Source organism: Lissotriton vulgaris, chromosome 11 (assembly GCF_964263255.1).
Source record: "Lissotriton vulgaris chromosome 11, aLisVul1.2, whole genome shotgun sequence".
NCBI classification, from domain to species: Eukaryota; Metazoa; Chordata; class Amphibia; order Caudata; family Salamandridae; genus Lissotriton; species Lissotriton vulgaris.
The window spans coordinates 422,722,476-422,747,086 of record NC_141699.1 but is presented as its reverse complement, the minus strand read 5'-3'; the positions used below and the strand labels follow the sequence as shown (position 1 = coordinate 422,747,086).

General features: G+C 44.8%; 1 protein-coding gene across 1 annotated transcript in view; it reads right to left on the bottom strand.

The window, feature by feature from the left end:
- The window catches only part of LOC147679934 (gastrokine-1-like), a 42,759-nt gene that overhangs the window by 4,088 nt on the left and 14,060 nt on the right, over nt 1–24,611 (bottom strand). The window contains exon 5 of the mRNA XM_086943500.1: nt 12,173–12,296. Coding sequence (XP_086799626.1) covers nt 12,173–12,296 — 124 coding nt within the window. The remainder of the gene's footprint in view (nt 1–12,172; nt 12,297–24,611) is intronic.

Sequence of the window (24,611 nt, the reverse complement as noted above, 5' to 3'; positions counted from 1 at the left end):
TCATATCCATCCGGGACAGCTGTACGGAGGTCGGGACCGGATGATTGATCTGTCCATGTTTCTGTTATAAAGAGAAGATCTAGGTCTTGACTTAGTATGAATTCATAGATATCCTCTTTATGTTTAGTAAGTGACCGAGCATTGATAAGCGCACATTGGGTAATTTTGGCCATGGTGTTTATTTGGGGTAAGTTTTGTACTTGTTGAGAGAACGGGAGTGTCAATTTATAGGTACAGTTTGAACATTGTACGGATTGTTGGTTGATTGAAGAGTCTGCCTTAAAGTGTGGACAACGCGAGCCGCCCATGATGTTCCTTATGTCCCTCAAATGATTGCTGGAATAGGTAATAGCCTTACCTCCTTGGTGGGGTCTAGGGGGGCCAGGGGGTATGGTGCTAAGCGCGGTCTTAGCGCGGAGGGGCGCAGACAGGCTTGCCTTAGGCGCGCCTTCGGCGTGCTGCCGGAGCGCCCGCTGCGCCGTCGGGGATTGGTGTTCATTTGTAGGAGGAGTAGAGGAGGGCGGGAATCAGCCAGCAACTGGAGCGCTGCCCCTGCCTTCCCCCAAGATGGCGTCCACCTTCTCTCGCCCCAGCAAGTAATCTGCTGTGCGAGGAGTGTGTATAGGTACAAGGGAGAGATGGGGGCTTGAATAAAGTGCAAATGTCAGTTTAAAATCACCAAACAAGAACACACAGCGTAGTTTTACAAATTAAAATTCGATCTTGAGTCACTGGGTTAAAAAACGAGAATAGCAGCAATGATACGAACAATGAGCCCTCCTTGCCTAACAGCCCCCGGCTTTCCCCTCAGGGGTGTGAGCACACTAGATCTGTGCCGCGCGTGATTCTATGCGGGTTTTAAGTCAGCCGGGAGGGCGGGAGTCAGCCAGCAACTGGAGTGCTGCCCCTGCCTTCCCCCAAGATGGCGTCCGCCTTCTCTCGCCCCAGCAAGTAAAATGCTGTGCGAGGAGTGTGTATAGGTACAAGGGAGAGATGGGGGCTTGAATAAAGTGCAAATGTCAGTTTAAAATCACCAAAAAAGATCACACAGCGTAGTTTTACAAATTAAAATTCGATCGTGAGTCACTGGGTTAAAAAACGAGAATAGCAGCAATGATACGAACAATGAGCCCTCCTTGCCTAACAGCCCCCGGCTTCCGCCTCAGGGGTGTGAGCACACCAGATCTGTGCTGAGCGTGATTCTATGCGGGTTTTAAGTCAGCCGGGAGGGCGGGAGTCAGCCAACAACTGGAGCGCTGCCCCTGCCTTACCCCAAGATGGCGTCCGCCTTCTCTCGCCCCAGCAAGTAATCTGCTGTGCGAGGAGGTTGTATAGGTACAAGGGAGAGATGGGGGCTTGAATAAAGTGCAAATGTCAGTTTAAAATCACCAAACAAGAACACACAGCGTAGTTTTACAAATTAAAATTCGATCGTGAGTCACTGGGTTAAAAAACGAGAATAGCAGCAATGATACGAACAATGAGCCCTCCTTGCCTAACAGCCCCCGGCTTCCCCCTCAGGGGTGTGAGCACACTAGATCTGTGCCGCACGTGATTCTATGCGGGTTTTAAGTCAGCCGGGAGGGCGGGAGTCAGCCAGCAACTAGAGCACTGCCCCTGCCTTCCCCCAAGATGGCGTCCGCCTTCTCTCGCCCCAGCAAGTAATCTGCTGTGCGAGGAGTGTGTATAGGTACAAGGGAGAGATGGGGGCTTGAATAAAGTGCAAACGTCAGTTTAAAATCACCAAACAAGAACACACAGCATAGTTTTACAAATTAAAATTCGATTGTGAGTCACTGGGTTAAAAAACGAGAATAGCAGCAATGATACAAACAATGAGCCCTCCTTGCCTAACAGCCCCCGGCTTCTGCCTCAGGGGTGTGAGCACACTAGATCTGTGCCGCGCGTGATTCTATGCGGGTTTTAAGTCAGCCGGGAGGGTGGGAGTCAGCCAGCAACTGGAGCGCTGCCCCTGCCTTCCCCCAAGATGGCGTCCGCCTTCTCTCGCCCCAGCAAGTAATCTGCTGTGCGAGGAGTGTGTATAGGTACAAGGGAGAGATGGGGGCTTGAATGAAGTGCAAATGTCAGTTTAAAATCACCAAACAAGAACACACAGCGTAGTTTTACAAATTAAAATTCGATCGTGAGTCACTGGGTTAAAAAACGAGAATAGCAGCAATGATACGAACAATGAGCCCTCCTTGCCTAACAGCCCCCGGCTTCCGCATCAGGGGTGTGAGCACACTAGATCTGCCACACTAGATCAGCCTTCAGGCTCCACTCTCTTGGAGATGGCATTCCGACTGGAAGTGCCAAAGTTAATGGGGTCAGGGGTGACCTGTCAGAGATGGGGCTGCCATTGGTGTTACTATCAGCGGCTTAGCCCGGCTGGGTGGACTGATCATGTGCAACCTTCCGATGCTGCGCTATACTGTAGCCACGGTGCTCTTATGAATTGAGATACATTCCAGATGACAGTCTCAGCCCATCTCCTGGTAGTTACCATTGTGCCTTTTATGCCTATGATTCTCCATGGGGAAGCTACAAAAGGTAGATGGAACTTTTCACGTGGGTGTCGATCTTTGACCAAGACTCTCCAATCTGGAGAGTGGTGTGTTTGGCGTGCCGTCGGTGCGAAGCATACACGTTGTTGCGGGCCTTTTGCGATTCAGAGCAGTTCGGGGGATTTGGATGTTTGTCCCGCATTGGATGATGGATAATGGTGTTTGTTAAAATCCACCCACAACACGACTTGCTCCTGGGAATATCGTGGATAGGCTGAGGCATAAGCCAATATTCACATAGGAAATTTGAAATGCCTCTTTCTATATTTCTGGTTTCAGCCACAGCACTTCAAATGACTTTTGTAAGTGTCCTCACAAAGCGTTACACTTCCCCGTTGGCTTGCGACCATTATTTCATTATGCAGCGAGTCAGTGCAGATTTTGGGAGTCTCCCTGATGGTTCCCATATGCTCATTTTGGTTGATAACCTCTCCTGATATACTGTGTTTAGCCGGACTTGGGTAGAGACTAAGTAGAAACACCACAAGTCTCAACGAGAGTATGTGATCTGTCACGTCATTGTCCAGTGCCAATACCTCCCTCCAGTATTTAGTTATCAGCGGGCAGTCTCAGACCATGTGGAGCATTTCCGCACCTATCTTCCCGCATCTAGAACATGTGGCTTGGATGAATGGGAAGAATTTATTGAACCTGCCAGGTGTGAGCTATGCCATATGTATGAAGTAGATATTAATTAACTTAAACCTAGCATTCCTGGACACTTTTAGTGATCTTTCTAGTATACTCCACCAGTCTCCCTCTGTGATAGGTATACCAATATGAGTAGCCCACCTGTCCTTTAGTGCTGTTAAAGGGGAGTCCATGTCAGTCCTTAGGTTTCAGTAGAGGCCCTCTATAGCCCCACAGTCTCTCTTTGAGGTACAAATGACCTGGTAGGCTTGATGCAGTTTCTGTTCCCCCCGGCCATTGGCGTTTTATCGCCTCTACTATTGTCCCATGGAGCGGGAAGTGCCCCGCTGATATGTCAAATCAGTCTGTAGCTGATCAAAGGGTCATAGTTCTCCCGCACTGTATAGGTCATAAATTTTGTCAATGTCGCATTCGACCCATGCAGCCAGTTTACCCCAGGCATCCATTGGAGTAGGGGCGGATAACCACTGTAAGCGGATGTTTGCGAGCAGGAGGTCCCCTTTTTGTTTTTTTGCAGCAGAGAGTCCACCAATATTGGAAACTTACTTTAAATTGTGTGTCTCTGCCACTGCACAATATGTCTCTAGCAATAGTCAGATGAGACACTGCTGTTGGTGCACCTTTAAAAAGAGTACATGGTCACTGATTGCAATCCTGCAAAGAGTGGCCACTATTGCAATCCTAATGGATGTGGTTGCTATTGTAATAGTAATGCTGATATTCAGTAGAATGGGCTGATTTTCATTGACCAGAAGAAGCATTAATCATAGAAAATGTTGGAGACACTTGCAATCGATATAACAAGTAAATATTTTTTCAACACTGTTAGAGAGTGTTTCTTAAAATCCCTCTTAAAATTGCTGAATAAAGGTATAAAATGTGACAAGGCAGGTAGCTTAATCCATATCACAGCTTCTGCTCACTCGATGTATTTTCTACAAGCTTACACAAATAACACTTTGAATTGTTTGAATCATCTGTTGACCTAAGGGTTTTCTGCGGTTTAATAAAAATAAAGCAGCTGCTCAAATAACAACGTACCACGCCATAAGGAGACTTCCATATTACACATAAATCCTTTAGCATTGGGTGGTATCTAGAGATGGCATACCTATTATGTCAGGGGTGGAATGTTGATGGCATCCCTATGATGTCAGGGGTGGAATTTTGGGACAATAAGAGTTGTAGAGAGACAGTTAACCTGGATGGTTGGCTGGGGTAGTTATTCTGTACATGATTTATCCATACTAATATAATAAAGAGAGAGCCCAAACGTTTGAGGCGAGTAATCTCAGGAACCACAGCACCAATCACAACACCCAATACAGTGTTGGAAAGGGCATTTGCAGCAGGAGGACAAAGGCTATCCAGACGCCCACCATATACATTTAAAAGGTAAAAGAACCGTGCCAGCAAAGTAGTCCCTTGTGGGCGTGTCTGCGTTGTGCTGTGGGCATGTGCTGGGGGCTTAACAAACGCTGGGGGCATGTGGTACGTTCCGCCCTTCATGCCTTGTCTCATATCATGTGTTAATCCCACCCTGCTCCCTTTAAATACCGCTGCACCCCATAATCATAACCCACCCTTACTCCTTAAAATACCCCAACACCTTTAAACACTAACCCATCTTAACCCTATAAATATACCCTGTACCCCAAAACCCAAACCTATCCCTAAACCCTAAAAAATACCCCTGTACCCCAAAACCCAAACCTAGCCCTGAACCCTATAAATACCCCTGTACCTCAAAACCCAAACCTACCCCTGAACCCTAAAAATACCCCTGTACCCCAAAACCCAAACTTAACCTTGAACCCTAAAAATACCACTGTACCCCAAAACCCAAACCTACCCCTGAACCCTAAAATACCTCTGTACCCCACACCCCAAACCTAGCCTTGAACCCTTAAAATACCCCTGAACCCCAAAACCCAAACCTACCCCTGAACCCTAAAAATACCCCTGTACCCCAAAACCCAAACCTAGCCCTGAACCCTAAAAATAACCCTGTACCCAAAAACCCAAACCTACCCTTGAACCCTAAAATACCCCTGTACCCCAAAACCCAAACCTTGCCCTGAACTCTAAAAATACCCCTGTACCCCAAAACCCAAACCTAGCCCTGAACCCTTAAAATACCCCTGTACCCCAAAACCCAAATCTACCCCTGAACCCTAAAAATACCCCTATACCCCAAAACCCAAACCTAGCCCTCAACCCTAAAAATACACCTGTACCTCAAAACCCATACCTATCCCTAAACCCTAAAACTACCCCTGTACTCCATAACCCAAAACTATATCTGAACCTTTAAAATACCCAAACACCCCAAAACATATACCTCAGTACCCCAAAACATATACCCCTATACCCATACTTACCTTATCCAAACATTAAAAAAAGGCATGCTTTTACCATTCATGCATTTACAATTAATTTTGTTGTAAATGTATGCGTGGTAAAAGCATATAAAATGTAATGCCATGCGTTATAATGGCATTGCGGAGTCAAGGTACTTTCGTAATGAAAGTATGCGGAGTGATGGTATGCGGAAAGAAAGTTGCAGAATAATGGGTGTTTACCCTCTCCCGGTAATACATTGGTGGCATGGCGGCCCACATCTCCAGCAACATACTCATATGTTTTCACTACCCATTTGAAAAGTGCACAGGTCTCTCTCATTGATGGCCAGCACCGACATACACTTTTAGACACACCTCCCGCCACAAGTTTTAGAATTGCGAACTTTAGAGCTGGGGAGCTACGTTCGAATCTCGGCATCGGCTCAACATCCTGTGATTCCAGGCAAATCGCTTTGTCTCCCCGTGCCTACCACAAATCTACCACAAATGAATGTGTTCATCTGTAATGTAAATTGTGCTCATGCCATGTTGTTGAGTTTGCGCTATATAATATTGCAAGGAAAAATAAAGTATGGAAACTCAAGTTCACACACTACTGAACGCGCACTCTTAAGTGCATCAGCAGTGCACTGTGAATCGGAGCGTTTCACAGGCCTGTCACAGATAAGAAATGCTATCAAAACGAAATCCAACAAAACAATATACTACTGGCCCGCAGCAATTCATACCCGGACAACGTCGGGACAGGCTGCTAGTTATTTAATAAATCTGATCTTTGTATTGATCTTTTTGTTGGTGTTATCAACTTCACAATGACGATGAGCGGGTACCCTGAGCTGGACTGCAACAACCACAGATCTACCAGTGTTTATTATAAGGATCGTGTTCATGGTACTACCTCTATGGACTCAACTGTCGCATATGGTAACAAATTGAATTAAGGAACTGTGGAGCATATTATCAATGCTGGCGATATGCTATTTCTGCCGATTTAGCGGCCGTTTTCAGCCGCTAAGCGGCGATAATACTATCGCCCAATTAGCAAGCTGTCGCTAACTGATGTTAGCGACAGCTTTGAGGCAATAGCGAGCGTTTTGGGGCCCGCTTTGCATGTTAGCGATAATTATCTCTAATGACATGCAAAGTGGGCTTTTCCAACCCGTTAGCGACTGAAAGCAGTTGCTAAAGTCGCTAACGCCTATTAGCAAGGCAGGTTTAGCGATGGCAATATTCGCGCTAAGCACGAATATTGCCATAAACTAACACCTGCCCAGACCAGTTCGTAGCCATGTTATCCAATGGGAGGTGGATAACATGGCTAAGAGCATCTAGTCATTAGTGAGTGAATATCGCTGTATTCTCAGCGATATTCACGCTATCGCCGGAAAAATTATCGCTTTGGAAATAAACGTAGCTAAAGAACGTTATCTCAGCGATAATTTCCGGCGATGCTTAGCGATAAAAAAATCGTTGCTAAGCCTAGTTAGCGATAAATATCGCTAATCGTTGGTAATATGCCCCTGTATTAAATGATTTCTTACTCTGCACTATCGCTGCAGAGCTTCTGATTCTTTTCATGATCGGGTTGCTCACTTAAGGTGGCAACAGTCATTCGCACCGCCGGACCAACTTCATCACGAGACAGATGTAGGCAGCATCATAGGTGCGTGAGGTCAAAGTTGTACTCTAGTAACAATCCAGTGAGCATTGTTAGAGCATGTGAGCACAATTTCTGCACTGAGCGCAGCTCACAGCACGTTCATAGCTGTGCGGTGTACCTGTAACCAACCATACCATGTACTGCAGCATCTCACAGTACACAGCGCTTCTGCATTGATCAGCATCAACTCACCTCAGTTGACCTTTCCTTGTGCTGAGGTGTTGCTCATGATCACCTCAGCTCTGGTGTGCCTTTTCATTTGCTGAGAGTATGGAGCGTAATTTGTCCGACCTGCACCTCAGAAAGGGATGGCTCAAGCTTTAGGATGTGTTACATGACTGGTGTATAATAATTTCTATTGGTCAAGCTCCTGGAAGCTGATTGGCTCTGCTTGTGTGTTCTGCACCGTATTGGCTTCAATTCTGGTGTGGTCATTGGCTAATTTCTTGCACTGGAAGATTGTTCCCCTCTTAGAGTACAATTTGATGCTGTAGGTCAAGGACTCTGGTGGGGTTTTATTTAGAATACCCGTGATTAAAGAGTACTCTTTTCTTTATGTTTTGTTTTGCTTTTTTGAGGGTGTGTTTATTTAAATATCTGAGCCTTGTATATTTACTGGGTTTTTATTTATAATGATTTTACTGTTTCAGTTAAAAATGCACAGGATTAGTGCTCCACCTTTCTTTTTATCATTGCCAGGTGAACCAGTCAATTGAATTGTTTACTTTATTCGGTTTCATTTGGAAAAAAAACATAAAAGTATAAACATACAATAAAAAAAGAACGATTCGTTTTCCAGAAGGAGTACAAAGTTCATTGTTAAAAACAGCACAATAATTTGTTTGCATCATAAAAAGTGTTTTTCATTCAGAGTATTACAGTTAAAAACATGTGACAAAAATTTAAGATTCATCCAAACTCAAGTTACAAATTTGTTCTATGCCGGATACAAAATTTTAGGAACCTGGCTATATTTAAGGCTCGAAGATCTGATTCCGGGAATTGAAGAACCAGGAGAGCGGGCCGACATTTACGTAGGCCCAGGGTTTTTAAAATGGGTACAAGCCATCGGTTTCTAGGTTCCTTATAAAATTTGCAGAAAAGGGTTAAATGTAAAAGCGATTTGGGGGATATATTGTCACAGGGGCAGTGGCCTAACGGGTTTGACCAGTCGTTGACCGTTGGAAAAGTAACAAACTGATGAAACATGTTCAGTCTGAATCGGGTGAATAGTAGTCTATCATAGTTGGTTAGTTTCCAAGTTAGATATAGCTGAATCATTGGTGATGTTTGAATTAGGAGGAAATGCTGGACAGAGGGTTTATATGCTTCATTCAGCAAACGTATATCAGCTAAGTGCGTTAAGCATAGATTTTTTAACACCTTCCTTGTAATTGTTGCCATGTCTAATGGAGTGTGATAGGATTTCTCCAGGCCCAGATCATTTAAAAACCTCCTAACATATTGTAGCCACTGGATCTTATTAGCGTGTACTAGGCTTATACAATCTTTCACAACTGATTGAGTAAAAGCTAGTTTATTTGACGTCCAGAGACGGTGCCATAAAAGAATGGGTTGCATCCTTATGAAGTCAGAAATATACGGCACACCCAATTCTAAATGGTAACTGAATGTGGACGTGCTTTGGGTAACAGCAAGCAAGAATCTTAAAAAACAGTTTTCTACTTTTTGGATGGATTCTACCTGTACGTATCCCCACACCCCTGCCCCGTAGATAGCTGTGGAAACGCATTTGGCCTGGTAATACGTAACATCTCTTCCCGGGGGCATTTTCCCAATCTCTGGGTAAAAGCTACTAAAGTCATTGTGGCTTTTAAAAATGTCAGTCTTCTGACCTCTATAGCCCTTTTCCAGGTACCCTTTTCGTCTATTACAACTCCTAAGTAAGGATAAGTGGGAGTGTAGGCCACCCTGGAGTTGTTTACATAGATGTTGTTTCCTTTATCTAATTTCCAACCAGAAGTCAAAATAAAAGTCTTCTTGATGTTAATTTTTAAGTCTAGATTTGACATAAATAAATTATACCAATTTAAGGAGCGTTGGAGTTCAATGAGTGTACGGGCGACGATCACCGCATCGTTCGCGTATAGAAGAGCGGGGATAGGACGCTTCTGTACCAGGGGTAGGTCCTGGCACCCTTCCAGCATGGCCAGTTCCAACCCATTTGTATAGAGAGTAAAAAGAAAGGGTGCCAGGACACAGCCCTGTCTTACTCCCCGCTCAACCCTAAATGGTGCAGATAATTGTCTTCCCAATCCATATCTCACTTTAGCAGTCGCCTTTGAATACATTTCCCGCAGATAGTTCACCAACAGGGGGTCAACACCCATTGTTGTTAGTATATCCCACAGTTTAGTGTGACCTACGCAGTCGATCGCTGAAGTAAGATCTACGTAGGCCATATGCAATCTTCCACCCTTCGCATCTACGTATTTGCCCCTAAGTAGTGTCAGGTTAAGGACCTGCTTGATGGTACCGCGGCCTTCCATGAAACCGTACTGGAGGTCAGATACAATGTTGTTATCTGCCGTCCAGAACTGGAGTCGTTCTAATGGTAAACAGACAAAATATCGACTACTAAATATCGAATGGACATAATATCAAGTACAAAATAGAGGCTGGACAGAATATCGAATGAACAGAATATAGACATAAAAAATATCGTTTTGAAGGTAAGTAATGTAATAACGAATTTTAAAATATAGATAGTCAAAATATCGAAGTACATAATATAGGTTAGGAAAAATATCAAACTTTTAATAATATTGAATTATTTATAGTGTATTTTATGTGTTAAAAGTGTTTATTTATGTTATAATGTAATTTAATTAATGAATTTAATGTTATTTAAATTTTGCGTAATTTATTTCTGTAGCGGGTTGTGGGTTTATAGGGGAATAGGGTCGGAAGTAATTTAATTATAATTAATTAAATATGTTAATTTATGTAGTGTGATTTAATTTTAATTAATTAAATATGTAAATTTATGTATTGGTATTTGTTCATAATTAATTGTTAAATTATTTTTATTTGGTAATTAATTTTATTTTAATTGCCAAATATTTTATATAATTGATTAATTGATAATTAGGTTAATTAAAGTAATTTAATTTCTGTAGTGGGTTGTGGGTTCATAGGGGAATAGGGTGGGAAGTAATTTAATTATAACAAATTACATATGCTAACTTTTTTGTGTATTTATTAGATTTTAATTGTTAAGTAACTGTTTAATTACTAATTATTAATTGTTAATTAGTAAATAATTAGTATTAATAGATAACTAATTGTAATGATTACATTAAATTAGAATTTGTAATTAATTAATTATTATATTATATGAAAGTGGTAATTACTTTTAGTTAACTTTTTATAGATATTAATATATATATATTTTTAAATAATATATGAAGTATCTACTTTACCTACTGTTGCACTCACTGGAGTGGGAATAGTAATTTTTACCCCTACGCTATCCAACGCTTTCCCTACTGTTGCACTTTCTGGAGTGGGAATAGTAATTTTATCCCCTATTCTATCCAATGCTTTCCCTACTGTTGCACTCTTTGGAGTGGGAATAGCAATTTTTACCCCTACGCTATCCAACGCTTTCCCTACTGTTGCACTCTCTGGAGTGGGAATAGTAATTTTTACCCCTACGCTATCCAACGCTTTCCCTACTGTTGCACTCTCTGGAGTGGGAATGGTAATTTTTATCCCTACGCTATCCAACGCTTTCCCTACTGTTGCACTCTCTGGAGTGGGAATAGTAATTTTTACCCCTACGCTATCCAACGCTTTCCCTACTGTTGCACTCTCTGGAGTGGGAATAGTAATTTTAACCCATGCGCTATCCAACGCTTTCCCTACTGTTGCACTCTCTGGAGTGGGAATAGTAATTTTTACCCCTACGCTATCCAACGCTTTCCATACTGTTGCACTCTCTGGAGTGGGAATAGTAAGTTTTACCCCTACGCTATCTGCTCCTTTCCCTACTGTTGCACTCTCTGGAGTGTGAATAGTAATTTGACCCCTACGCTATCCAAGCTTTCTCTACTGTTGCACTCTCTGGAGTGGGAATAGTAATTTTTACCTCTACGCTATCCAACGCCTTATCTACTGTTGCACTCTCTGGAGTGGGAATAGTAATTTTACACTTCCGCTATCCTACGGTAATAATATTGGATATTTTTTAATTATATTATGTTACTATATATATATGTTTTAACAAATATGATTGTAAATTTTTTTTATAACTTTAAATAATTATTTAAATATTATAAGGTAATTTAAGTATTTTTAAGTATATTTTAGTAAAAAAAATTAATATTAATTTCTTTCACCATTTTTTTTAATAAAGTCGATATTTTTACAAACTATATTTTTGTAAACGATATTTTTTACTCGATATTTTTGTACTTACCTGTTTGTAGATACAAAGTCGATATTCTATCTGTCGATATTTTGTCGCCGATATTTTTGGTAGTCGATATTATGACCCTCGATATTATGTCAGTGATCCGTTCTAATAGAATACGGCATTAGCATTCTTAACAACATGTTATTTCAGATATTTCTTGTCTTGCAGAGATCCATTACATTTTGCAATTCACCTTGACCGGCACAAGTGATGAGGCAGAGTGGTGGAGTCCTGTGTTTTTGTTTAGCCTCTTATCCCATTTCCCTTTTCCACTTGTTCCACTGGCTCATGTATCCCCGTGTATGTGGCTAACGGTGGGGGTGGTAGAGACGAAAAGGAGCATAGTTTCTATTGTATCTTGTGCACAAAGTTTATACATCCTGACAGCACTGCCTCTATATAACCCCAAACATTCATAGACAAAGCCTTATAAAATGGTAAGGAAATCAATAAAGCTTTAAGCCAACAAGCTATAACAAACTGACACAAAACTCACCGCCAGTCTCCGCTGCTGGAAATGTCTGGATTCCGTTGCACAAGGCTTCAATATTCTTCCCAAAAATGCCCAAATTCTTGACCGGGGTTTGCCAGACAGTGTATTTCAGGTGCTGAGAAATAGGCTGATGAAAGGGGAACAGATGAACAGATATTAGTGCTGTAAAGGACCACCAGTCAGATTGAAATCACCCATTGAAGTTCAATACTCGTTCACCCCGAAATACTCAGACAGTGTTGTAGGCCAAATATCCTACCAAAATTTTGAGGCAGAATATAGACTAAGAAACTATCATGACGCCCTGTGTATATAGGTTAATATAGATTTACTATTCATAACTCCACTTTGAAGTACCTTAAAGATATTGAAGATATTTATAGGGTCATGGTACATACATGGTGATATGGTGAAGTATGAATACTAATGAAATATCTATCTATCTATCTATCTATCTATCTATCTATCTATCTATCTATCTCTCTCCATATATATATATATATATATATATATATATATATATATATATATATATATATATATATATATATATATATATATTACCTACTGGCGGTCGCCAGTAGGTAGTTATAGTTAGGATTTTTTTCAATGTTAAATCTCAAAATTCTATTTGGAATAACTTTGGCCCCGGTTGACGAATCTGCCTGAGAATTTCCTGAAAATGGCCTCGCGATGCCCCGGTCCTTCCCTGAAAGTTTGGGGGGGATATGTCAAGCGGGGGCCGAGATAAAAGGGGGGTCCCAAAACGCATTTTCCCCATGTTAATTTCCATAGGGCGGTCGATTTCACTTTTAGCCCGAACGGCTGAATGGATTTACACCAAACTTGGCAAAATTGTAGGGACTGGTAGCCCGATGTGCCTTTGCTATGTCTCAAGATATGTGCTCCAGTGGATTTTGAGTAATTTAGGTTCAAAAAAATATATATATCTATAGCCGCGCCCCGGTACGCGACCCGGGGAGCGCTTCGGGCGCGCCACGCGAGGTGCGCACGGAAAGCTGATTGGCTCTCGGGTGTCTGTAAACATTCGAAACAGTCCGGAGCGGCCGCCATCTTGTGTCTCGGTCAAATCGAGACACAAGAGGTGGCTAAAACAAAGGGGGAAATGACCATAAGGCGTCAGGGATAGACCCCCTTTGACCCCCTAGGTTTGATGTGGGGGCTATAAAAGGGCCCCGCGGAGCATTTAAAATATTTTTTTTTTTTCGTTTTGCACGGGGGGAGCGCCCGGTACGCGCACCGGGGAGCGGCCCGGGGAGCGTACTATGAGGAAAAAAGATGACAGAGTTTTTAAAAAATGAAGCCTTTTTTTAGAAATTAGAGGTAGTTCTAAAAAGAACTTTTTTTTTCTTCTTTTTGTTGTTTTATATTTTTTTTGTTTTTTGAACATTTTGTACTTTTTTTGGTTTTTCAAAACAGTTTTATATTTTTTTTGTATTTTTTTAGGGGGAGAAACAAAAAAAGGGAATTGAAACTGGCTCAACTGGAGCAAAAAAACAAAAAACCCAAAAAATTACTTCTTTTTGGGGCACTTGTGATTATCACCTGCAAGGACGATGAGCTTTACGCTTTTTTCACCATAGGCGATAAGCTTGCCACATGCAGAACAAGTGATTTTAAAATCAGCAAATCTTGGCTGAATACAAGGCATCATCTCTGATGTTTCTGGTCCCGATGAAGTGGGTTCGTGTCTTTGGGAGGTGGTCCTTGAAGACTGGGGGAGGTTACTGGCCAGTTCCCTGAGCTCTGCACGAGAATAGTTGTTAGGGTGCTTTCTGGTCATATGACGAATCATGGTATAGTTACCAAATGAATATTTTTTGTTTGGGTTGCCCCTTGAGAGTTCTTCATTGCAGATTAGGCAAGTTACCTTGGCCGCATTCACTTTTTTCTTGCCCTCTGGGAGTGAAAAAAACTCCCATACAATGTGTGGCTTGGGCTTGTATGGGGTATTTTCTTCAGGCAGCCATCTTCTCCTCCCCTCCTCCTCTTCCTCTTCCTCCTCCTCCTCTTCTTGACCACCAATATAATCTTGAGCTGGTCCTGTTGGTGGTGGTGGTGGTGGTGGTGGTGGGGCAGATGCACCAGCTGCTGCAGCTACTGAAGCCATTATAAAGATCAAAAAGGTACAGAGATGTACAAACAGGTCTTCCTCAGTCAAAGGACAAAGTCAGAATAAGGAAAAAAGGTGGGATCTTTCATCATTTGGAAAAAAAACTGTCCTGAACCAATGAGAAGTGTTATTTTCAGGTCACAAGACCAGGGGCTTCATCATTATGAAACCAAAACTATTATGAACCAATGAAAAGTGTTATTTTCAGGTCACATGACCCGACGCGCTTACGCTACGCGCCCCGGGGGCGCGCTCCGGGTCGCGTAGCGTAAGCGCGTCGGATGTTTACGTTGCGCGATCGTATTCGCTCGAGTACTTCCGGGTGCGCTTACGCCGTGCGTATCACGCGGACGCGGCTACGCGATACGTCACGATCATGTTTTCGTTCGCGATATTGACGCTCACGGGACGCTCCCCGGAGCGCGCCCCTGGGCGCTTTATAGAAGAACGCTTTCCCGGGCGCTCCCCGGGGCGCGCACCGTGAGCGCTCCAAAAACAAAAAAAACAAAAAAAAAATGGGATAATTGTAGGGACAGGTAGCCCTATTCTGAAGTGGTTTTTAAAAAAATTAACTTTTGAAAAATATGTATTGTGCTACATTGGGCTTTATATATGTTAGAGCCAAAATGTAGCCCAAATGTAGCCCAATGTAGCCCAATGTAGCTCAAAGATGGCCACCAGAGACCAAAAAATACAAATGTAGCCCAAATATCAGCTAGATGTAGCCCAACTGTAGCCCAATGACAGAATGTACCAGAGTGTTCTAAAGAACAACTAGAGTGCTAACAGTCTTATTTATAAAGTGAGACTTATAGTTAGGAATTAGCATTTCAAAAACCAATGAAATTCACTGAAAAAACCATAGGTTTCACACCAGTTATAGTTAGGAATTAGCATTTAAAAAACGTATTAAATTCACTAAAAAAACCATAGGTTTCACATCAGTTATAGTTAGCTGGAAATTTTACTGACATAAAACCAATGAAATTCCACGTTATAGTTAGTTGGACTCACTATAACTTGCGCGCCTGCAATGCACTGCTGATGACGTCACATATTACATCACTCATGACATGGTCAGTGACATCACTCATGACATCACTGATGACACCATCCTTGTGACAGACTGATAGACCTCCTTTCAGTGTAATGTAACCCTTGAAACACATATTCAAACAATAGAAACTAACATTTTCAAAAAAATGGAGATACCCATACCAGTTACAATAACCAATTCAGTAATTCCACCATCTATATACACATCCACTCATACACCAACAGTTCTATATAGTCACTCATACATATTCTCACTCATCATATATAGTGATACACATATACATCCTGTTACACACCGACAGTCTTACAAAAGTTACTCACACACATACTCAAACATGCAAATAAACTATTGAACATCCATTTATTTGCATATACAGCTATACATACATTAGCACATTACTTCTAAGGAAACTTACACATATTTACTCTCTTAAACAATCACTTATAGAAACACATACTTATTTAAACAGGAACTCTTTCAATCTCTCACTCTAACATATACTTACTTATATACATCAATGCTCATATATACAAGTTTAAAACATATGTAGTTACTCATAAAGACACTAGTGAGACAGGCATTCAGTCACTAACACACACATATACACACTCATCCACCCATACAGTCCTGCACATATGCTGTCTTCAAAAAACATACAAACAGTGAGTCAGTCACCAACCCATGCAGCCACTTATACACAAAGTGAAACACTGATACATATATTAAAATATTTAAAAATTACTCGTTAATATATGTATTCACTAAGATACACTTAATAAGGCAGTTAACCAATCAATTCTTTTTAAAAAAAACATCCACTTACACACTTATTTAACCATTTATTCTTCCATCGTCCTTCACAAATACATATATAAAACATATTTATTTTTCATAAAGACACACATTCACTGGATGGTGTCATCAGTGATGTCATGAGTGATGTCACTGACCATGTCATGAGTGATGTAATATGTGACGTCATCAGCAGTGCATTGCAGGCGCGCAAGTTATAGTGAGTCCAACTAACTATAACGTGGAATTTCATTGGTTTTATGTCAGTAAAATTTCCAGCTAACTATAACTGATGTGAAACCTATGGTTTTTTTTAGTGAATTTAATAGGTTTTTTAAATGCTAATTCCTAACTATAACTGGTGTGAAACCTATGGTTTTTTCAGTGAATATATATATATATATATATATATATACATACATACATACATACATACGTACATATACACACATACATGGAAAAGCACACAAAGAAACTGTCCACGGGTTGGAGGGTAGTCCACAGGACCTGTCTGCTGCGTGAAGTGGAGGTTGGTCACAAGGCCTGGCCTTTGGCCGGGTCCTGTGGCCAATTTCTCCAAAGGCAGCTAACCCAACACTGTACAGGTCCTAGGGCCGTATGTGACAGGGTGCTGGCCCAAGGCCTGGCCCTAGGCACCCCATCCCCCAGGGCATTTTGTTTTTACAGAGGAGGAGGCCATGTGTCCCCCTTCCATGAGCCTTGTTATGCCCATCCCGCAGGGCCATTACTGAAAATAAAAGGGAGTACTGAAAATCTGTGGATCAAGATCTAGCTTAGTGCCAAATTTGGTGTAATTCTGTTCCTTAGTTTTTGCTGCAGCCCATCTTAAAGAAGTCTATAGAAAATGCATAGGGATTTTGTGCTTTCCGACGCCCACTTTTTGCTTGGACCTACTAGCCGGTTCACACCAAAACATTCTATACATAACCAAGTCAAAAAGTAACATTGTTTTGGAAAGTTCTGTGTAGATTCGTTGGTGGAAAAGTTATTAGCAGTACAAAAACACTTTTCCTATGGTACAGTTGACATGACTATAACCACCTATTTACACCATATTTATATTACCAGTAGGAATTTATAGTTAGGCCCTAGTTTTCATAGGAAGAGCAAATTTTTCATTTGCCAATAACTTTGGCACCATTTGACAAATCCTAACAAAATTCTCAAAACTAAGAACATGCTCACATCAGTTGCTGTTTTGAAAGTTTCATGGTGATCACCCATTTTCCTCATGTTAATTCTCATAGGAGCTTTAGACACAGCCACAGCCCGAACTGCTGAAATGAATTGCACCAAACATTGCCATAAAGGCAGATATTGGTCCAGGGGAGTGCCTTTTTGTGATTTGGAGTACATCTGTTCAGTAGTTGCAGAGTTACTAAAAGACATTTCTGATTGTACACATAGAGACACAGAGGCTATGCAACTCCTCCTGATCTCGTGCTGAAATCTGATTGGCTGTCAACACTTCAAACCAAGAAGTGTTGGCAGCCATCTTGAGCTGAGTCTCAGAAAAAACTTAAAAAAAAGAAAAAGGGGCACAGCAGGGGCAGGGTAGAAATACCCGGACCCCCTAGGGCTCTTGGGCCAAAAAGTGTTTTTTTGTTTAATTTTCGATTGGAACCACATTGGATCCGCGGCTCCCACCGGAAATATAAAAAAAAACAGAGCACGGTCTCCGATGCTTATTTAGTAATTGGCCCCCAGTGGGGCCAGGTCCCAAGAAAGTTCCAAAATAAAGGAGGAGGATGCACAGCCCCCCTACTCCTTGGGCTTAATAATGCAACAGGGAACACCACTTCCCAGGGCTTATTTAATTTAAAATGAGGGGCGTCTCTGACCTCTCCGGGCACCACAGACCACCACCTTCCTGGGGCCATATTCCAAAAAGCAAACCAGGGGAGCATCTTAGACCCCTGTGCCCCAGGGACAGCCACCTTCCTGGGCCATAATACATTTGTAGTGGGGTGCCTCTGTGACCCCCTGTCAGGCCAGGGAAGCCACTACCTCCTAGGCCAAGTTATGTTTTTTTTAAATAGTAGGGGGCAGCCCTCACCCTCCAGGACCATTCGCAGCCCTGGGAACCGCCAGCTCTCCAGGTCAAGCCCTACAAGATTAAAGGAGGAAGGCTGCACAGCCCTCCTCCTCGAGCCACTTCTAGCAGGCAAGAACTTTCTGTTCCCCTCGCTGCCCCCGAGTCTTTGCCCGGTTTTCCTTTCTGTTCCCCTCGCTGTCCCCGTGCCTCTCTGCCCGTTCTGCCTTCTGTTCTTAGCTGCCCCTGTATTTCTGTGTCCTGTATTTTGCCTCTACGCCACTCATTATTCCGGTATTTCTATGCCCTCTTGCCTTCTGTGCCATTCGTTTTTCCCTTGTTTTTGTGCCTCTTTTGCCTTCTGTTCCACTAATTTTTTGCACCCATCTGCCTTCTGTGCCACTCGTTTTTTCCCTAATTTTTGTGCCCCTTTCGCCTTCTGTTCCACTCGTTTTTTTGTGCCCGTCTGCCTTCTGTGCCACTTGTTTTCCCCCTCATTTTTGTGCCCCTCTTGCCTTCTGTTCCACTTGTTTTTTGTGCCCTTCTGCCCTCTGTTCCACTTGTTTTTTGTGCCCTCTGTGCCACTCGTTTTGACCTCCGTTTTGTGCCCCTTTTGCCTTCTGTTCCACTCGTTTTTTGTGCCCTTCTGCCCTCTGTGCCACTCATTTTCCCTCATTTTTGTGCCCTTCTGCCCTCTGTTCTACTAATTTTTTTGTGCCCTTCTGCCCTTTGTGCCACTTGTTTTTCCCTTGTTTTTGTGCCTCTTTTGCCTTCTGTTCCACTCATTTTTTGTGCCCATCTGCCTTCTGTGCCACTCGTTTTTTCCCTCATTTTTGTGCCCCTTTTGCCTTCTGTTCCACTCATTTTTTGTGCCCGTCTGCCTTCTGTGCCACTCATTCTTTCCCTCATTTTTGTGCCCCTTTTGCCTTCTGTTCCACTCGTTTTTTGTGCCCTTCTGCCCTCTGTTCCACTCCTTTTTTTGTGCCCTCTGTGCCACTCGTTTTTCCCACCATATTCTGCCCCTTTTGCCTCTGTTCCACTCGTTTTTTTGTGCCCTTCTGCCCTCTGTGACACTCATTTTTCCCTTGTTTTTTGGCCCTTTTGCCTTCTGTTCCACTCATTTTTTGTGGCCTTCTGCCCTGTGTTCCACTTGTTTTTGTCCCTTTCCACCCTCTGTGCCACTCGTTTTTCACTCGTTTCTGTGAGCCTTTTGCCTTCTGTTCCACTCCTTTTTTGTGTCCTTTTGCCTTCTGTACCACTCGTTTTACCCTCGATTTTGTGCCCCATTTTTCTTCTGTTTCCTCATCGTCCCTCACCGCCCCCGCCGCTGCATCTCCTGTGGCCCGTTCCCCTGACCGCCCATTCGCTGCCCCCGGCTCCTGCCTCCCAGCTGCTCCGTCCTCCCACCTCCTCATATAGACCGGCCGCTGTGCAGTGAGGAGAGCGAACCTTGACCCCACCAGGTAGGTCGCTCCCCCTCTGCACAGCACTGCCTGTGTTTCCCTGCCCAAGCTGCCACTGCTGAGGAAGTTCAAGGCCCTCCACCACCCTCAGGCTACCACCTGCGCCAGTGGTAGGCCGTAGGTAGGTTTGTTCATCCTCCGCTTTATTGCTGTTATTGTATTGCCTGTATTTTCATTGTTGTGTCTACGACTGCTTTTGTCTGTCTTCCACCGCTGCCTGTATGTGGCCCAGGTCCCTTTTTCTTCCCTCTTTTCCCCTCGCTGTCCCCGTGCTCTCTCTGTCGAGTCTTTCCTGCTGTACCCCTCGCTGCCTCCGTGTCTCTGCCAGTTTTCCCTTCTGTTCCCCTCGCTGCCCCCGTGTCTCTGCTCGGTTTTCTCTTCTGTTCCCCTCGCTGGCCCCATGCCTCTCTGCATGTTCTGCCTTCTGTTCTTAGCAGCCCCTGTATTTCTGTGTTCTATATTTTGCCTCTGTGCCACTCGTTTCTCTGGTATTTCTGTGCCCTTTTGCCTTCTGTGACACTCGTCTTTGTGCCCCTTTTGTTTTCTGTTCCACTCGTTTTTTGTGCCCTTCTGCCCTCTGTTCCACTCGTTTTTTTGTGCCCTTCTGCCCTATGTACCACTTGTTTTTCCCTCATTTTGTGCCCTTTTTGCCTTCTGTTCCACTCGTTTTTGTGCCCTTCTGCCTTCTGTGCCACTCGTTTTCCCCTTGTTTTTGTGCCCCTTTTGCCTTCTGTTCCACTCGTTTTTTTGTGCCCTTCTGCCCTCTGTGCCACTTGTTTTTCCCTCATTTTTGTGCCCCTTTTGCCTTCTGTTCCACCTGTTTTTTGTGCCCTTCTACCCTCTGTTCCACTAGTTTTTTTGTGCCCTTCTGCCCTCTGTGCCACTCGTTTTCCCCTTGTTTTTGTGCCCCTTTTGCCTTCTGTTCCACTCATTTTTTGTGCCCTTTTGCCCTGTGTTCCACTTGTTTTTTGTGCCTTTCCACCCTCTGTGCCACTCATTTTTCACTCGTTTCTGTGACCCTTTTGGCTTCTGTTCCACTCGTTTTTGTGTCCTTTTGCTTTCTGTGCCACTCGTTTTACCATCGATTTTGTGCCCCTTTTTTCTTCTGTTTCCTCATCGTCCCTCACCGCCCCCGCCGCTGTGTCCCCTGTGGCCCGTTCCCCTGACTGCCCATTCGCTGCCCCCGGCTCCCGCCTCCCAGCTGCTCCGCCCTCCCACCTCCCCATATAGGCCGGCCGCTGCACAGTGAGGAGAGCGACCCTTGACCCCACCAGGTAGGTCGCTCCCCCTCTGCACAGCACCGCCTGTGTCTCCCTGCCCAAGCTGCCGCTGCTGAGGAACTTCAAGGCCCTCCACCACCCTCAGGCTACCACCTGTGCCTCAACACTGGTGGCCAAGGTAGGCCGTAGGTAGGTTTGTTCATCCTCTGCTTTATTGCTGTTATTGTATTGCTATTGTTGTGTCTGTGACTACTTTTGTCTGTCTTCCACCACTGCCTGTATGTGGCTCATGCCCCTTTTTCTTCCCTCTGCTCCCCTCGCTGTCCCCGTGCTCTCTCTGTTGGGTCTTTCCTGCTGTACCCCTCGCTGCCTCCGTGTCTCTGCTCGGTTTTCCCTTCTGTTCCCCTCGCTGGCCCCATGCCTCTCTGCATGTTCTTCCTTCTGTTTTTAGCGGCCCCTGTATTTCTGTGTTCTATATTTAGCCTCTGTGACACTCGTTTTTCTGGTATTTCTGTGCCCTTTTGCCTTCTGTGACAGTCGTTTTTGTGCCCCTTTTGTCTTCTGTTCTACTCGTTATTTGTGCCCTTCTGCCCTCTGTTCCACTCGTTTTTCCCTTGTTTTTGTGCCCCTTTTGCCTTCTGTTCCACTTGTTTTTTCTGCCCTTCTGCCTTCTGTGCCACTCATTTTTCCCTTGTTTTTGTGCCCCTTTTGCCTTCTGTTCCACTCGTTTTTTGTGCTCTTCTGCCCTCTGTTCCACTTGTTTTTGTGCCCTTCTGCCCTCTGTGCCACTGGTTTTTCCCTTGTTTTTGTGCCCCTTTTGCCTTCTGTTCCACTTGTTTTTTGTGCCCTTCTGACCTCTGTTCCACTCATTTTTTGTGCCTTTCTGCCCTCTGTGCCACTGGTTTTTCCCTTGTTTTTGTGCCCCTTTTGCCTTCTGTTCCACTTGTTTTTTGTGCCCTTCTGACCTCTGTTCCACTCATTTTTTGTGCCTTTCTGCCCTCTGTGCCACTCGTTTTTCTGGTATTTCTGTGCCCTTTTGCCTTCTGTGACAGTCGTTTTTGTGCCCCTTTTGTCTTCTGTTCTACTCGTTATTTGTGCCCTTCTGCCCTCTGTTCCACTCGTTTTTTTGTGCCCTTCTGCCCTATATACCACTTGTTTTTCCCTCATTTTTGTGCCCTTTTTGCCTTCTGTTCCACTCGTTTTTTCTGCCCTTCTGCCTTCTGCCTTCTGTTCCACTTGTTTTTGTGCCCTTCTGACCTCTGTGCCACTGGTTTTTCCCTTGTTTTTGTGCCCCTTTTGCCTTCTGTTCTACTTGTTTTTTGTGCCCTTCTGACCTCTGTTCTACTCATTTTTTGTGCCTTTCTGCCCTCTGTAACACTCGTTTTTCCCCTCATTTCTGTGCCCCTTTTGCTTTCTGTTCCACTCGTTTTTTGTGCCCTTTTGCCTTCTCTGCCACTCATTTCCCCTCGATTTTGTGCCCCTTTTTCCTTCTGTTACCTCCGTTGTCCCTCACCGCCCTCGCTGCTGCGTCCCCTACGATCCCGCCCCCCTGATGGCCCACTGCCCATTCGCTGCCCCTGCCTCCCAGCTGCTCCTCCCTCCCACCTCCCCATATATGCCGGTCTCTGCGCAGCAGAGCAGCTGGCGCACCAAAGGCGCACCCAAGGCAAGCCTGTCTGCACCCATCCGAGACAGGACCGCGCCCAGCGCAGAACCCCTGGCCGCCGCACCCGCCACGTTGACTGCCGCCAGTATAACGCCAGTACTCTGCACACTCTCAACTCCAGACGGAGCCACACCTGCTTCAAGGCCACCCCAAAATGCACACACGGCCCCTTCACCTGCCAGAACTGCAGCTACACCAGCCTCAGAGCCGATGAACCACCCGCCAACAAAGATCCCAACCACCTCCGATGCATACTACTGAACACCCGCTCCGCACACAAGCATGCCATCGAGCTCTGAGACCTGCTCGACACAACATCCCCGGATGTCGCCTTCCTGACAGAGACCTGGTTTATCGACTCCTCTGCACCCGACTTTGCCATATCCATCCCAGATGGCTACAAGATCACCCGCAGACACCACATCAACGGAGTCGGAAGAGGGGTCGCCATCGTTTACAAAAACAGCATCAGGGTCTCGACTAGCACCGGCGACGCGCTCAGCACCGCCAAACACATGCATTTCCAGATCCACACAGACCCTAACTCCACCCTCAGAGGCACCCTCGTCTAACGACCCCCCGAACCCTGCCCCCAGTTCAGCGACTCCATCGCCGACTTGAGCAGCACGCACGTCCTGACCTCCAACAACTACATCCTCCTCGGAGACCTGAACTTTCACCTTGAGAACAGCAACGACAACAACTCCACAACCCTGATAGATAACCTCGCCAACCTTGGACTGAAGCAACTCGTCACAACGCCCTCCCACTCCGGCGGCCACCCGCTCGACCCCGTCTTCTCCTCAAGCCTGCACGTCTCCGTCAGCCACACCACCGAACTCCTCTGGACCGGCCATCGCTGAATCCACTTTGCCTTCCTGAAGCCCACCACACACCACCGCACCCAACAGATCCCCCGCAGCTGCTGGAGCAAAATCACTGAAGACCAACGACAGGCAAACCTCGCTCTCAGCCCACCCACCAAACCCTCCAACATCGACGACGCTGCCCACAGCCTCAGACGCTGGATCGAGGACTGCGCCAATACCCTCGCCCCACTGAAGAAACCTCCCCACAGAGACACCAGCAAGAGGGCCAGCTGGTTCACCCCAGAACTCCTAGCACACAATAGCAAGGATCTCTTCAACATCGTGAAGGAACTCTCCAACCCCAGCTCAAACACCAAAGACATCCCGCCGTCACAAGCCTTGTGCGACTCCCTCGCCACCTTCTTCCATCGCAAGATAGCAGACATCCAGGACAGCTTCAACACCCAGACAGCCCCAACAGACAGCAACACAACAGACCCTCTGCACACCATCGACCATGACCCCCTGCTAGCCTGGGCCAGCGTAAGCATCGATGACACCAACAAGACCATGCGCACAAACCACTCCGGCTCTCTGTCAGACCCATTCCCACACCACGTCTTCAGCAAAGCAAGCAGCTCCATCGCACCCCACATGCGCAACATCATCAATCTCTCCCTCGAGACCGCAACCTTCCCAGAGATCTGTAAACACGCCGAGATGTTATGTGTGTTATGTTAAAATTTTAAAAAGCGCAACAGCTGCCCCAGCAAGAGGTGTCCCGGCGCTAAGCAACAAGAAAAAAGCACACACATAAGGAACAGGGGCCTACAGAGAAGGAAAAAGAAATGTTTTGATGGCTTTCCTAAAATGAAGATAATTAGTGAGCGCTCGAATGTGGGCCGGCAATGAATTCCACAGAATGGCAGCTCTATTACGAAAAGAGCGGCCGCCGGCACAAACCCCACTCACACGAGGAATCACGACCAGGCATTGGCCCATCGATCGAAGCGATCTCGTGGGATTATAAGGGAGGAGAAGATCAGTCAGAATTTGCGGGGAGGCCAATTTCAGAACTTTAGAGGCTATACACAGAGCCTTAAACTCCATTCGCATGGCCACAGGCAGCCAGTGGAGACGATGGATGGCACTAGTCACTGAACAGGTTCTACGCAGGTCCAGGAGAGATCTTGCGGCCACGTTATGAACTCTCTGTAACCTCTGCATTTCGGACTTGTTAGCTCCCAG